Source organism: Azolla caroliniana, unplaced genomic scaffold, assembly GCF_043228905.1.
Source record: "Azolla caroliniana isolate FFs.n. ecotype wild unplaced genomic scaffold, voAzoCaro1.0.p SCAF_11, whole genome shotgun sequence".
NCBI lineage: Eukaryota > Viridiplantae > Streptophyta > Polypodiopsida > Salviniales > Salviniaceae > Azolla > Azolla caroliniana.
In genome coordinates, this window is record NW_028230446.1 from 1171178 (window position 1) to 1188418 (window position 17241).

General features: G+C 41.7%; 2 protein-coding genes across 2 annotated transcripts; both read right to left on the minus strand.

The window, feature by feature from the left end:
- Positions 1-4095: 4095 nt before the first annotated feature.
- LOC147857538 (protein CORTICAL MICROTUBULE DISORDERING 3-like) lies at positions 4096-7916 on the minus strand. The gene is made up of 4 exons (XM_087327344.1): positions 6268-7916; positions 5864-6055; positions 5642-5733; positions 4096-5436 (listed from the first exon to the last, which is right to left on the minus strand). The coding sequence occupies exons 1-4, from the start codon at positions 7897-7899 to the stop codon at positions 4482-4484; spliced, it is 2871 nt and encodes a 956-aa protein (XP_087183470.1). The 5' UTR covers positions 7900-7916; the 3' UTR covers positions 4096-4481.
- A 4501-nt stretch (positions 7917-12417) lies between these two features.
- LOC147857539 (putative protein phosphatase 2C 9) lies at positions 12418-15185 on the minus strand. The gene is made up of 5 exons (XM_087326960.1): positions 15049-15185; positions 14283-14534; positions 13711-13987; positions 13281-13435; positions 12418-13177 (listed from the first exon to the last, which is right to left on the minus strand). The coding sequence occupies exons 1-5, from the start codon at positions 15103-15105 to the stop codon at positions 13040-13042; spliced, it is 879 nt and encodes a 292-aa protein (XP_087183086.1). The 5' UTR covers positions 15106-15185; the 3' UTR covers positions 12418-13039.
- Between the last annotated feature and the right edge of the window lie 2056 nt (positions 15186-17241).

The window sequence follows — 17241 nt, forward strand, 5'->3', positions numbered from 1 at the left end:
CATCCGAATCGTGGCGCGGACAATTCTGTCCAGCTTCTGCCACTCAATTGGTTTGTATCCTTCTGGAGGTTCTTCATTTTCGATGGGATCGATTTGCCCCTTGACTATGAGATAGTCCTGCATTTGCTCCTTCCAGAAGTTGAAGTTCGATCCATCGAACTTTCGTAGACTCATTTCTGACGAGACGGATGTTGATGCCATCAAATTTGGTTTCGGTTGACGAAGCTCGGTTCGGAGTTGACTACGAACCTTGTTGGAGTGCAGCCGGTTGGCTCACCCGATATCGTTCTAGTCGGATTTGAACCCGAGTCGGTTCGGCTTCGGATATATGTATTGTTGAACTTGCTCGAATTGACTCCGGTAACTTGAGGGACAGAACCGACTGGTCTTCCCGAATGTTGCCGAGTCGGAGTGAGCCCGGTTCGCTTCCGAATATATATGCCAAATGCCGATTATTGAAACCGATTGTCTGGACCGATTCTGCTTCGGGTGATTGCAGCGACGAGAGAGACGGATCCAACTGATCCTCCCGAATGTCGATCAGCCGGATGAAGCACGAATTGGGGTTGTTGTCTTGAGACCGATCTGCACCGAGTGGTTACAATGAGCGGCGAGCAGCGTTTGATGACCTCTTCGGATGCCGTTTAACCGAGTGGAGCACGATCGTGTCAATGTTGCACAAGGGGATTTCACCTCGAGCGGTTACGATCACAAGGAACAGAGTACAACCGGCTGGCTTACTCCAAGCGAAGATGATCTAACGCGATGAGATGCAAGCCTCGTTTTTCTTCTTCTCTTTTCTTCGAATGACGCAAGAAACCGAATGCTGTGCAGGCTGAGACGACGGCCGACAGCGGGATGAAGGACCGAATACTGTGCAGGCTCTGATACCAGATGTTGCAGACAAGGTCGTCTATGCGGAAGATCAAGAAGCATTTGATTCTGTTCTGTACCTGCGTATGACAGTTTCTAGGTCGTTGCACAGAGATAGAGAGAGAGAGAGAGAGAGAGAGAGGCACAAAAGAGTCTTTCTATTCCATAAAGCAATAATACAACCCAACCTTACAAAAAGGTTACAAGGTCACTATATATAATGACAGACTTAGGGCATCTACCATTTATGCTAATTACACAAATGGCCCAAACTTGATCTATACAAAGGGATAGTGTGAATACGTCCATTATACACTTGTATTCGACACCTCCTTTGTCCACCGCGTATGCCCTCCGATTAGGCCCCCGGTCACTCTGATTGTACGCCGGTTTTCGTGCCTCGCGTGTTGCATGTGTCCCTTCTTTGGTTCAACTGTCTCCTCGTCTCGAGCACCTCGGCGTGCCATCTCTCTGTGTTCCGTGCTTGGCTTCCATAGGCTCTTCCCGTGCGTTGATTTCATCCTCTGAATACGCGCTCGTACTTCGGTCCTTAGGTGACCCCATTAAGCACTCCTTGTTTCTCCCTCACTCGCCGTACTCTCTCGCGGTAGAGCGTACCGTCATCTCGACCTTTGTGTCGGGGTCCTTCGCGGCTCTCGTTACCGCGTCATCCCGACTTGTGTCCTCTTGGTCCGCTTGGCCTCGCATGTCCTCCGGGACGCCGCGTTTTCCCTTCCCGGTGCATAGCCCTTTGCTCTCCACACACCATCCTCCGCTCTCGTCGTTCATCCGCCGATCCTGGCAACTCACCGCTCCGCCTTCCGTCCCATGCTTGCCTCTTAAAGGCTTGACCAGACCGCTATCACCGGTCACTCGTTGCCGCTCTTCCAGGTGCATGCTTATTTCTTGGCCCTTCCGCCTTTTGACATAATGTCCTTATGAGGGTAGTTAAGCCTCATATTTATACCTTTTCCTAGGCCCCTTGAATAGATGTGCCTTTCTAAAAGGCTCTCCATTCATTGGTTGTCCAAATCATGATAGTGCATGCACCTATCATTCCTTCTATCCAATCATTGGTCCCCTTTTTAACATTAGTGAACATACCCTTCACTAATGTAAATATTAGTGACCTACCCTCACCAACGTTATGTGTACATAAAATTTACTATTGGTCAAAAAGTTTTTTTGCGTGTCCCAACTGACTCTATGTCATTGTCTACGAGCAAGTGCATTAAGTTAACCGCACAATATTGTGGCCCATTTCAAATCCTTAAGCGAGTTGGTGAACATACCTGTCACTTATGTTATGTACAATAGTACCCTTCACTTATGTTATTTACTATGTTTTTGACCAATAGTAAATGTTATGTACACATAACATAGGGGAGGGTAGGTCACTAATATTACATAAGTGAAGGGTATGTTCACTAATGTTAAAAAGGGACTAATGTGATTGGATAGAAGGAAGGATAGGTGCATGCACTATCATGATATGGACAACCAATGAATGGAGAGTCTTTTAGAAAGGTACATCTATTCAAGCAGCCTAGCGAGAGGTATAAACATGAGGCTTAGCTACCCTCATAGGGGATTACATCAGAAGGCTATTGTCTTAGACACCGGTGGTGCGGGCTAGGCTTTGATCTCGATGATCGTGTTATCTCTTCCAACATATTAGTCATCCTAATATCCGGCAATATGGGACGTCGGTGGTAGGTTGGCTATGTCTAGAGCATAGCTCGAGGGTGGTGGAACGGGTTCTTCTATCCAATCTATTTTCCTTCTTTTTACTTTATTTTGGTGTATTGATTAGTAATAGACTCTTAACATGAAAAAACAATATTTGTGGTGTACACTAATGATGTATACCATAAGTTGGTGAGTCAAGAAGGTTTTGGATACATGGCACATTACCTTATGTGTAGAATGGTGGTGTTGAGTTTTTTATATAGGATGGCATTCTCATCTTCCGTTTCATGAAAATGTGTTTCTTTGGCATGCAATGATCAGTGGGTTGCCTTTGGAGATGGCTTTAAAACGAAGACATATTTTGAATAGTACATCTTTTTTCAATATAATGATTGAGGAAGAGGACATACAAGTTAATTACATGCGTAGGTTCTAATTCCATTTGGGGTGTTATATCACAATTTTAGGCATCATTAACTAACAATGTTTTGTCACCTTTAAAATAAGTTTTGACTGAGGGTGTTGGAGTTCTACCCACCCCATCATATTACATTGTGTTTGATTATCTTAGCTATTAGGGTTGTGATATAATTGGAGCTTGAGAAATGGGTTCTTGTTTGATGTATTTTGTGGGGCACCAATACTCCAATACTTAGGCTAAAAGGGAAGTTGATTTAGCACTTTTCACAACTATGTTGTATAGGCACCTTGTCCCTAGAAGAGTTAGACTTATGCCATATAGTATTACAACACCTTAGAGGGTTTAGGGTTTACTTTGTCATAGTTGAGGTAGCATGGCTTTGCATTGTCATCTTGTTCTAATACAACACAAAATTAGAGAGAGAGAGAGAGAGAGAGAGAGAGAGAGAGAGAGAAATAAGATAACTTTCTACCACCTAAGCCATTGGAGGATATGATACATTTGGCGTAGTAGAATTAATGGTTTGATGGTCCCCATAAGTGCCACAAGTACATCACGGAAAGTAACTAGCCTTACAGCACCTTAGCAAGTTTAGCTCAAAGCTTATATCGAGAGGAATTACATTTATGCTACAAGTCTCACAACTTACAAGGTTTACCTTGGCATAAGATCCTCACACATTATACATAGCAAGGTTTCATTTATGTCAATTAATCATACAACATAGAGAAGAGCCTTGCACATATGGTCTTCACAGGTTCTACCCCATAGAGTAATATTTATGACAATTTAGTCATGTGAACTCCTTAGTACAACAGACAAAAGCTCTCCTTACCATCACAAGAAGACAAGGGCTCAACTATACTATACTAAGCCATAACTTAGTATGACAATTTAGTTATGTAAACTACTAAGTACAAGAGAATACAAGTGCTTGACTATGTTATATTAAGCCATTACTTGCAGGAGCACGAAAAGAGGCTGGTTGCATGCATACTTTATATAAGATAAAGAAAGCATAGCATTGGTCCATGGTATACCGATTTTGACAAACATGCGGAACTATCGAGATAGCTCAAAATAAGTAAAAATTGTTTGCAACACATTAATCATCACAGAAAAGAAGCAAACTTCAATTTAATCAACAAGCAAGAAGTAACAAATAACCATCAAAATCATCCTTCAATCTTTATTGAAAGATTTCATCCTCTTGCCTTCTTTAAACGAAGAAACAAAAGGAGTGATTTTGGATGGATAGATAGATAGATAGCTAAATAAGTAGGTAGTATTCACGCCCATAAGTCCACTCATCCTCTCAATCTGACCTTCTGATGTCCATATAAAATCTTGTTATAGCAGATGCAGTTGGAGGATATGCCTAAAAAGAGATAGATAGATAGATAGATTAATAGATAGATTAATATGCATTTCATATTGCATACATACATACATACATCAACACATATCAGTGACTTCTGTTCTTATATATAGTTAATTCCTATATGCATTTCCCCAATGTACTTGCAGCAGATTCAACATGTTGCAACAAAAACTCGTAGACCTTGCGCTTGACACGATCCAGGATTTGAACCACATGAAGATCCAGCGGCTTTTGCTTGTCGGATTCTATCACATCCACCCAATCATTCACTCTCTTGATCTGAGATAACATCAATGCAATCACATTGCTCTCTTTCTGAGCAATCTTAAGTTCGGAAGACCCATCAACTGTTACCACATCAACCCCCCCACCACTGATGAATGAAAGTCGAAACCCAAATTCTAAGGCTTTCTCCACGAATTGCAAGAACCAACTCTGCATTTCATTCCTCAATAGATTTGCTAGTTCTAAAGTTGCTGTGGATGACCCACCACCATGTGACTTCTTAGATGATGCATCCCCAAGGAGAAAACCTGCTGCTTTTACAATATTTTCGGCCCCCGATGTGCCTAAGCTCCTCTTTAACGAGCTGGTTTTTAATGGTGAAGGATTCCTCAACTCTTGGCTTACACTTAACCTTTCACTGCCATGGAAACCTTTCTGTGGTGTGCTCAATGGCGTTCTCCTCACCGATGGAGAACTGGCTACCCTTTGGGTCGATGTTAATTGGGAGCTTATCGATGATTCATTCGGCTTCTTTGACAGATAATGCCCACTGTGTGGAATCAAAGAGTCTTTGACAGGAGAAGAGCTCTTTAGAACAGATGCAAATTGCTTGCTGAAATGTGATATGGAAGCTAGATCAACAGACAATGCGGCATTAACCCATGTCGATGCGCTTTTGAGTTTATTCTCATCCGAACAGATGTCAGAATCTTCTGGGCCACGGAGGCATGGTATCGAGTGTACTACCAATGAGGCGGTCCGAAGAGATTGGTATAAACCAAAGAATTGGTCCATCGTTGGGGCGGGATTCTCCGGATCAGATGCCAGACAAAGCTCGGCAAACATGCTGAAAAAGAAACCAAACAAGATCCATTGTCAGATCCATTTCATATCATTGCTACATCCATTTCCCATGATTTGTTGGTTTACTACCCTAGCTACTTACATACTCCATAAATCCTTTATCAGAAGATTCTTTTCACATCAAAGTGCATCTATCCATGTGCATAAATGCACATAAACAGAACATGCAGACACATAGTATGTCTCACCTCATGCATCTGATTACACTCTCGTGAGCCGAAGCTTCTTGTAATGCTCGAGCGGCTGTTTGTGATGCAGCATTTCTTTTCTGCATAACATCCTGTCAGGAAAACAGATACAAATCATGATTAATATTATTTAGAACTAATCAGCATACAGGACATCCAATGAAGGGCAACATTTGAAGCACATTTTCAGGACATTACAAGCACATTTGCAAGATATTGTACCTTGCCTAAGGACACAAGGTTTTGAGGTAGAGTGGACCAAGCTACACTACCATCCGTCCACCTCTTATCATGGATGGCTGGGCGGTGTGAAATGGATGAATCTGAGTGAGACGAGCTCTTTTTCACAGAAGACATCGATGATGGCCGGTGAGACTTCGTGTCGGCCTTTTTCTGTATTTGATCAGCCTCTTGCTGTCCATAACAAACCATACACAATCAACACCTTTAACCACAACAAAATCAAGAGAAGGCATATGGATCATATACAATCACAACCATAAAGATCACATACAATCAATACCAGACACACACACACACACACACAATATAGGCTAGGCCTTATCCAGGGTCATATACAATCCATATCTCCAACTTGAGAAAGGAAGAAAGAAAGAAAAACCAACCATAACAGGTGCAGGGGTCTTGGGTTCCTTGGAGGTCCGAGCCGAGAGCTTGACCTTATCCGGGGTCTCTTCGGTGCTTTTCCTCATTGTCTTCATGGCCGAAGCGAGGAGGTCGACGCCTTTAGAGCTTGAGGTGGTGCCCGGGACGTAAATAGAGGACCTTCTTCGGCTCATGTCTCCGATACTAACACGCGGGGTGCGGCCCGTGCTGATAGACCTCTTTCCCGTGGTAGGCGATGATTGACGAGCCCGGCCGCTCGGAGATCCTTGCCAATTCCTACCACTCGGCGAGCTCTGCCTTATCTTACCTCCTGGAGACGCTTGCCGACTAACCTTACCGCTCGGTGACACTTGCCTAACCTTGCCACTAGGGGAACTTTGCCTGTACCTGGAAGGAACGATATATGCAACTTTCTTCAACCCTTCTTTCTCTGTAGATTCCTCGGTGGTCTCGGTATGACTAGTTTCGTTCGCTTTTAGCGAAGCCCCACCATTGCCATTAGCATTAGCATTAGCATTAGCATTAGCATTAGCATTAGTATTCTCATTGCCACTAACATTGCCACCGTTGGCATTGGCATTGGCATCTTCAGAAATGGTGTTTGCATTACTTGTTTTGGAAGGGGTAACATTCCGATTCGGGGTCGATGAACGGGGTTTGCTTGCTGGGGATGCGTCTCTGAATATCTTGGATTTCACCATTCTTCTCCTTGCCTTTGCAACTGCTTCTGCTTGATCGCTCTGCTGAAGATCTGTGTACACATTCTCTGTATCTTCAGCTATGCTCTTCTCCAGGGTAGTATTCACTGATGCCGTCTTCTCTCCTCCATATAAGCTCGATGCTTTCGCAGAAGCAGAAGAGTAGCGATTGTTGGCAGCCACCGTAGATCTATCCGAGAACCGATTCGCAGACAGTGGCTCCGGCTTGTTCGACCGGTGATCAGACAGCTTCGAAAGCTCTGAAGCACGGTAAGGATTAGCATCGGATGGTTTCAGAATCTCCAAGAGGCGATGATGATGCGAAGGGTAGTCAGTGGAAGGCCGAGGGTTGATCATCGAGTCAGGAAGCTTATGAAAGTCCGAGTGTCGATGGGAACTAGAATTAGGGTAAGGGTTAGAGATGTGGCTGGGATTAGAGTTAGGGTTAGGGTTAGGGTTAGGGTTAGGGTTTACGCTGGAGCTCTTCTTGGAGATAGGGGCGGTTTCCATGACGATGGATGAATTGGAGGCCGATTGGATGACGAAGCCATTGGTGAGAGAGGATGAGGCGCGAGCGATCAGATCCTCAGGCGTACCCACGCAGGGATGGCGTCCAGGGAGTGGCCGGATCCCAACAACGCGAGGGACAGGGCTCCCTGATTCAAGCCTCTCAACATACACAAATTGACCTAACTGAAGCTTGTCTGAAAGGATGAGATCGTTGTCATGGTCGTCCAGGGAGACATATGTGGCATGACTGGAGTCGGAGAGCTTGATGTAGAAGCCTTGATTCGGCCATAGATCCCCGCCTGCAAGCGCAGGAACGATCCCGATGACCTGCAGCATCACGGATCGATGCTCCCCTGCAACACGGACGTCGGAATTCATGTGCTGAAGGAGCTTGAGCAGGATCCCTGGGTTGAGAGAAGCCATGCTGAAGATGCTGAGAAACGGGACACACAGATCTGATTCTGGGGAGCAGGGATGCTTCTCAAGGGTGTAGGGTTTAGGGTTGGAATGGGGTCGAAGATGGGTTTAGGGTTTTCAGATGTGCAGGATGTTGTTTTAGGGTTTTTGAAGAGACAGGGAGAGAGATGGGGTTTAGGGTTTTCAGATGTGCAGGAGGATGTTATTTTAGGGTTTTAAGAGACAGGGAGAGAGATGGAGGGGGAGGGAATGGCGCCATCGCTCCATCGGTTTCCCTCCTTTAACGTCGCCCTCTTCTTCTTCCCTCTCTTTCTCTCTCTCTCTCTCTCTCTCTCTCAGCGTCCGGATTTTCAAACTTCCATCTCCTTCTTCCTAACGGCTATACTCTGTTCTTCTCTTCCGCCCCTGTTCTGCTTCTGGCTTTTTGCTTTCTGCTTTTTGCTTTTTCTGCTTTTCTTTGCCTCTCTTGCTGTTTAAATTTTCTTTTTTTTTGTTTTTCTTTTTTTTTTTTGCTTGAGAGGTTAAATTTGATCTCTTTTGCTTTTGGGCTGCCCATTTCTCTAGCTTCCGATCGAAGCAAGCTGCAACCCCTATATATTCATTACTGATTTTTCGGCCCAAATTTTAATCTCCTTTTCCTTCTTGCTTTTTGCTTTTTGCTTTTTGCTTTTGCTTTTTGCTTTTTCTGCTTTTTTTGCCTCTCTGCTGTTTAAATTCTTCTTCTTCTTCTTCTTTTGCTTGAGAGGTTTGATCTCTTTTGCTTTTGGGCTGCCCATTTCTCTAGCTTCCGATCGAAGCAACCCTATTTATTACTGATTTTCGGCGCAAATTTTAATCTCTTTTCGCTTTTTGTCTACTTCAAAGAGTTGGGATCTTTTAGACCAAAACCAAATCTTTTGATCGCCTTCTCGGTGTAGCAGAGAATATTGTCATTGTCTTATTTATCCCCCCACATCCAACTAATTTACCATGTTAGAAATTTCTCTAGGTGTGGTTTAGGGTTTAGCATTTAGGGTTTAGGGTTTAGGGTTTGAGTGGTCAAAGGGTTTAACCCTCCTGAACCCACAAGTTAAAGTGGCCAAAAAGGCCATATGAGCCATCAAGTCACTTCCAACGGAAAAAAGAAAGAGAAGAGAACTACGTCATGAGATGAGAAATGTAACATACCAAGGATATAATATAAAGTCTGAAAGCGAAAGATGCCGATGAATAAAATGAATTTAGTAAACCTTTGTATTTTCCACAAGATGCTTGCATGATTACTGTACAAGAATGCCATGTCTAGTCAATCCTCAATCGCGGCTTATTATATGAGATTCTAGGAACTTGTAGATATCATGGCTACATGAATGTGACAACCACAATCGGCCTTTGAAATTTTTACGAATCGTCAAGGGGTGTGTGTGTGTATTGATTATTACAATGCTAAAGTTGTGGCTCGTGTCTCAAAATGAGGTTTGAAGTGGTGCTCATTATAATAACACATGTTTCCGAAATTAGCTGGAGATCATGCACGCTACCTGTTGCCTTGCTCTCGAAAGCGCAGATTTACAACATCCGCATTGCCGATTTTTTCCCCCTCTCGTTACAAGGAGTGAAAAAATCGAGCGACCATAGCACTGCCTTTTTTAACTACTCATCGTGGATCAAGATCGGTATGTATTATATAAATGCTATGGATGAGAGCGGAGTTCAAATTTCTACGTGCGGAAAGGTATAACGAAATAGTTATCGCTTCTGAAATATTTTGATTCTTTGTCACTATTGTCGAGGTTCAAATGAAAGAACACACGGTGCCCCTACATCTACATATGCTCCAATAACAATTGTTAAATGAGGTCCACGAAATGTTAGTTAAATGGGGAATACATCCATTAGTGAATATACAAGCTAACATTTATGTATATAAACACGTCAAATGCCGACTCAATAATTTAGAAGTTGAAGTTGTGTATAAGATATTATTCGGCAATGCATGCCTACAAATCCACCAAAAAATATTAATGGAGATTTGACCCCAATTGTACCATTGGTCTAACTTCAATGCTAATGGTAACTCTCTCAAGATTATGCCATTAACCTTTCAGATGATGGTTATGGGGATTCAAAAAATCATTCATCCCCCTCAAGCTTCTTATTGGTGGGATTTGAAGCTGTGGCGTTCCATTTTGTATATCGCATAGGCTACTTGAATAAATATCCATCAAGATGCAATGAATCAAGGATTTTCCTAAATGAATATTGAAGCAAGGAGTAGCCTGAATTCCCCTAATTATACATTTGAATGACAACTGGTGAAACTTGGCTTTAGCAAATGCTCAAAACATTACAACTTGTTTTGTGACTTACACCATGCATGGCCCTGAAGCAAGGAGTTGCCTTAATTCCCCTAATTTTACATTTGAATGACAACTGGTGAAACTTGGCTTTAGCAAATGCTCAAAACATTACAACTTGTTTTGTGAATGTAGGTTGCCATAGTTGAGTTCTTTCATTTGTACATGTTGGAGATTTCAAGTTACTTCCATGAAAGTATTTGTAGTTCAACTACAAGATGAATTTCACATAGTCATCAATGTCACCGATTTCAAGTTATTCACATAAGCATTTTGTTTTTAATATGAACATCAATGCTTAAATGAACTCATTTGATAGGTAATTACCCCTCTTTCTATTTTTAACCAAGGTCAAGTTCTAACTATCAGCTTGAAAAATACTTTGTTGTAGATTACAACCATTCCACCTTGTAAAACCCTACCTTTGTCTGATATGGCATGAAACTCTAAATGTAGTTATCCAAAGAACCTTTGAGATTATGCACAACAATATTTCATTTTGGGTCATGACACAATCTTCAAGCTCATATATAAGCCATAGAGAAAGCGTGTCTATAAATATTTTCCAAGTGTGTCCTCCATAACATCCTTCATATGTATAAACATTCTCACGGCATTATCACAAATTGGTTTTGGTTCACAAGTCAATTTATTTGAGCACATGAACATGCCCTTGAGATACTATTGAGTTATTGAAAAATTCTCCACCCATATTCCATTGAAATTGTTTTTTTCCTTGACATTTAAACCACAAATACAAGATCCATTCAAGAAGGGCATTTATGGAAACAACATGTTGTCATCTGTCTTTCGATCTACCAAGATAAAACCTATTGCTTTAGGTACATAGGCTCAATATATAGAAAGCAATGCATATGAACATATTTTAACAATCTATGTTCATTCACTACTTGTCATAAAGCATTTGCGAGGACTCAAACTTGTGTACAACACAAACATTTTCAAAGAGATTCTAGCAATTGTGAATTTGAGCTATCTCAATAAATGAAGGAAATATCAACATCAGAAACTAAGCATGGCAAGCACCTTCTACTTGGAGTTGCCTAAGCCTTACATAGCCTAGGGTTTATGTTACCATAAATCACTCATTGCTATATGTAGTAGGAATAAGAAGGATATAATGTATTGTCATGTTTTAATTTACACAACATTTTCTTCTACAATGAAGTAGGTTGCAATGAAATTACAATTGATAGGATCAATCATAGAACTATTGAGGCGAAAACATACAATTAAGCATGTTGGTGAATCAACTCATGTTCACTCACCTAACAAAGTTATCAATGTCCACAATAGTGCGCTATATGGAGCATCGTACTTACTCTTAGGCAAAGATACTTTTATGGTATTCAAACATCTTCTCTATGTGACAAATATAAATTGAATGAGTCAAGACCACTACAGTGAGGTGGGAGTTGTAAAAGAGACTAGAATCGAATAGTTATATCTCTATTAGATATTGTTGACATCATGCTCACCTTACAAACATAGACTCCACCTTCATGTGCTTTTCTATCCGAGGAGGGCCAACAATGATGATTAGTTCATTGTAAGATATATGAGGTGTAATCGAGGAAAAATATATGTATAACAATTGTAAATAAATACAGCTTGGAGTAAACATAAGAATCAAAGTTTTGATTGTTTGAACTCTTCAATATAACAATCGTAAGATAAGAAGAAAAGCTTTCTGACTTGACAATGATAACCGCACTGATTTTGTAAAGAACTGTGCCATTTTTCAGATGACATTTACAGAGATATTTGTCAGTTCACCAATACCTGTTGCATGCATATTTTATTTCTATTTGGTAATGGTTGTCATAGCTATTAGGAAATCAACGTCACTGTCCCTCATAGGAGGAGGCATATAAAGATGTGATATTATTATATATCTCAAAACCATATTACTGTCTTTAGAGTTAAGTGTAAAACAAATCCGATTCATTCGGATCCAAAAAGATCTCCACATGTGATCAAGAAAGGCAATGCATCCACAAGTCATCATCAAGCTTAATCCTCAAGTGTGACTCAATCATATGATTCTTTGAAACCACGTTGAGCATGCATGGAAAACAACGCAGAACCATTCAAAAAGAACACATTCATATTTAATGTTTAATATTTTTTATTTGTATATGCACATGTTTGCATGAGAAAGCAAATCAAAGAGAAACTAGTAGATATTGCATTAAGTCAATGAATAATCAAATATATAAGTTATTGAAATACATATCATGTGCTTCACTGAATTTGGTTCATAGCTCCAATAACCCTGAGAAAGAGAGGGTGAGAGAAACATAGAGATAGAGATATTGTAAGCTACACATATATGCATAGTTTTTTATTAGGTACCAGACATAAATTCTTGTAGAAAAGATCATCCCATCACAGACACACACACACACACACACTAGTGGAGTGTGTTAAAAGAAGAAACCCGGAAATAAAACCCGCCTACAGTACAGCATTGGCCTGATGCAAGGCCAACAATCTTCTAAATCTTTAAAGGTATTTTCGCATTGTGGCAAAATAGGTACCTCCATTATTATGACCTATGATCATCATTTTTAGATCTGGCACATATCAACATCATGTGCTCTTTTATCCACCATATCGGCAATCCCTTGTACCTTCCCCTCTCCCCTCCTCTTCACTATATACATCTTTCTATGGGTACTCTCCTTGTAACATATAGCCAACGAACTCCTCTTTTACTTACCACCCTTTTGCCTAAAATATACAAGTCCTTTCGTGTAGGGAATGAAAAAGAGGCAGACTTATACACATTATTTAAGCCTCACGACTATGCACGATATGTCATCCTTACTCTTTCTCATTAGTGCGGCCTCCGTCAGCTTTTTTGCAGCTGTTTCCGGATCTTTAACTTTCCTAATTAAATTTACTGCCTCCTGATTCTCCATCACCTAGAAAAGGAATACAAATTATTCAGGTTCAAATAACGGTTTATCATGTAGAAAGGTATTGACATTATCACACTACATAATTATTGCAGTAGAAATCTCTAACCTTCCATAATCCATCACTTGCTAGTATGAGGACCTCATCAGTTTCATTCAGGTTCATGTCAAGAACATCAGGATCAGAACTTAGATGTACCTTCAAATTCTTATCGCCAAACGCACGTGCAACTGCGAGCTGTCCATCTACTCTCGGCACGTCACCTAAAAACATTTAAATTTTCAGAGTCTGGCATGTGGTGTCTAGCCCGTAATATGCTGTATGTAGTACGTTATATCTAGTATCCACTATGATGTAGTATGTAACACGATGTAATCACATGGTGTATGTAGGATGTGGTATCCACATTATCTTATATTACCTAGGTCTGTGATGTGCATAAGCATGTAGTATGTATATCACAACAACAATAATAATTAAGCGAAGCATAAGTGTCATCAAAGATAGTTCGAATTTGCATATGACCAAGAACCCATACCTGGAAGAGTAGTGACAAAGCCTCCCCTGTTTTCTATGTCTTTTTTCTCTGACTTGGGCTCATGATCTACCGAAAGCTGAATAGCCTCTCCAGCACGGCAAAGAACCGCTCTTGAGTCACCCACATTAGCTACCAAAAGTTTTCGACCATCGATAAGAATCGCCGTAACTGCCGTTGAACCGCCAATACCTAAATCTGGAGCCTTTTGTAGGACTACTTTATCAGTAAGCTCGTATGCTTTGACTATAGCTTGGGTCGGGTTTTCCCAAAACTCTGGCTGCCAAAACAAAATCACATTGCAAATGTCTTCATTAGATAATATATACGTATATTTTCCTAGATGATTCTGTTTGTGAACATAATGATAGTACAAACACACATGCATTGTTTCCCTATCTATCCGTCTGTGGCAGTCAATTTAGAATCAGATGTTGGAATTCTGGTCACTATTAGAAACTTGGGGGGTACACAATGTTAAATTATCAAAAAAGTTAGGGATAATTTGTGTTTTGCCAAATTTGCAATGCCAATCAAGCTACAACTACAAAAAGAAAAAGAAAGAGGAGGCATACCCGGCTTAGTATATTGTTAAAAAGATTGTTCTGTAGATAATGGGGAACATCATGCCCAAGGTGACCATCGAAAATGGCAAACAATCCGAGTTCATGATTATTTAGTGGGACGAATTCTGCAACATGGAAATCCTCCATCGGATGGTTAGCTTTTCCTTTAACGAGACTGAAACCGTGTGCAATACGATTACTAGTTTTGCTCTTCCCTTTGCCCGTGTCCGAGGAAGATGAAGGCTGCCATCCTGCAACCATCTAAAGAGAGCATCCAGAAACAAGATTGGTCATTGACATAGACTGATTAGAACCAAAAAAGAGATGTTTTTGTGTAGATATATGGAAGACATCAGTCATACAAACACTCACTACACATGCATACACACACACATACGGAACCATATACAAATATACAGAACCACATACATACATACATAAAGCCACAAGACTACATATTTACATACATACATACATACATACATACATACAAACCTTCATGCACATAACGCACACAGATACGTACATAGATACACAAGCACATACATAAAAGTGTGTGCATATACAATCAAGTGCCGGATAAGACTTCAAATCTTAGAGATCATATGCGGATCTATTCCTGTTGGTATACAGGGGTGAGATGAAATAGCATGACTTCTTCAGACAGATCCCTTCTTCATCTCCATTATGCAAACGCTTTAAGATCTATCACTGTGTGTGTGTGTGTGTACATATATACAAAAGGGATGAAGACAAAAGGAACGAGAAGACTCACCTTGAGCTTGTCGAGGACGCCTCGGCTTGGTCGGGAAGCATCGCTGTTGGAAATCATTGAAAGAGATATATGAACAAGAAACAAAGAGATATGAACAAGAAGAAGAAGGGGAGAGAAGGGGGAAACACAGAGAATCAGAGAGAGAGAGAGAGAATCAGAGAGAAATACAGAGAATCAGAGAGACAGAGATTGAGAGACTTGAGCCCAAAAAAGAAGAAGGAAAAGAAGAGATGAATTTGGGGGAAAACAGGGGAATAAAAAGGAACACGCAATCTCAGTCTCCCCACACGCGCTTTGGTCAAATCCCAAGTGCTGACCAGGAACTCATCCTAGTCATCACGTCCACATCAGGGTCCACGTCACAATCTCGTCCCGCTCCGGTCTCGGCCCTCGGGTCTCATATCTCAAGTCTCAGGTCTCATGTCTCGGGTCTCGGGTCTCGGGTTTATCATTGAGGTGATGGTGGTGGGGGGCCAGAGTGTGTGGTGCTTCACCTTTGTTGTTCATCATCTCCGAACTCGCCGCCTCGGCCTTTGCTTTGTCTCCTTCCATTGCGAGCGAGCAAGAACCTTCTATTGTTCCGATGTTATTCACGTGTCACGTCTCTGGCCTCTCCCTGACTTTTGAGGGGGGGAGTGGTCCTCCTGCTCAAAACTCTCCAAGTTCGGACGAATCTCTGCTTCGATTTTGTCTCTAGTGCTTCGCCTTGACATCCCAAGCCATACCATGAAGGCTTTCATCATGACATTCAAACATATAAGAGTTCCATCATCGTTGGTGGTCCTGGAACATTTGGGCTGATAGATCATCAGGTTTCTTAATTTTGCCATCATTAGTTTGAAAATGTGGTCATTGTAGCTTGGTCCCCAATTCATGGCATGGTAGGGTTTTGACGTGGCAACATGTTTGTTCACGATAACAACATAAGACACAATGACATTCTCTAAGTTATTTGAGACTTATCGTAAAAGATGTTATGTCAAAATCTTGGCACAAGCGGATCGACCACATCTCAAAGCTCACCACACTGGTTCGAGTCCACTTACAACAACCTCGGATAATCTACGGGCACAACGATGGCTTTCTTGTATCCTCGTTACAACGGAGAAACCGATGCAGAAGCCCACACCCAATCGTTCCTAAATGTCTAGAGTGCAAACCACGTGTCACAACGGCTCCCTGAAGCCAAAGCTAATGCTTCTAAAATCGTAGAGTTCAGACTCACTCTCGACAAGCGAGCCGCTCGGTGGCACTCCCTACTCGATATCATGACCTTTACAGCCTTTGATCAGCTCCGCACGACGTTCCCGCGCTTCTTTCACAGGAGCATTCCGCAACGCGAAATCAACGACCAATTTTATTCCATCCGACAGCTCCAACAAGAATTGGTCGTCGATTTTAGCCTCCGATTCCAAAACTTACGACGCCAGTTAACATGGGTGACCTACAAAAGTATGGATGATGTTATCAAGAAGAGTTATGATCAAACTCCCAAAGTTCAAAGGAGCGATGAGTGAGTGCGTGTGCAGGAGGCCAAATTGGGAAGCAACACCGCCATCCATTTCCAAAGGAATGGCACATTAGCAACCAACACCTAGACATTATCCACTTGGATGTTTGGGGTCTTGCAAAAGCGGCAACATTCAGTAGATGCAAGTATTATGTCACCTTCATCACTGTTGCTCTCAACACATACTACCCCCAACGGTTTGTGAATGGTGAAGCATTTGCACATTTTTGCAGCTTAAAAAACATGTGGTTAGTCAACTAGAAGAACACACCACATTTTGATTGAGCAAAAGCGATAGCTACAATTGTCTACTTGATGAATCAATGATCTTATGTAGTAATAAATTATGTGACTCCACATCCACACTTGTATAAGAGGAGGTCAAATATGGCACATTGAAATGTTTTTGGATGCATTGTGTATGAGCTTGTCCTAGACAAGGTATGGACAATGCATTGTGTATGAAACTTAGAGCTAGTCGGCCTTCTGGACAAGGCAGACATGGCCCAGGCAGAGGCCGAAGAATGGTACAACGGTACCACGGGAGAGGGTGTGGAGCAAGAAGCCCTCTCGACTTGTGGAGAAAGACCGGCCGAGGAGGAGGTCGGGAGCGGAGAAGAGCCCTCCACATGGATTCCGAAGACTTCGGCAGTTGAGCATGTGTGCCGACATAATACCGGAGA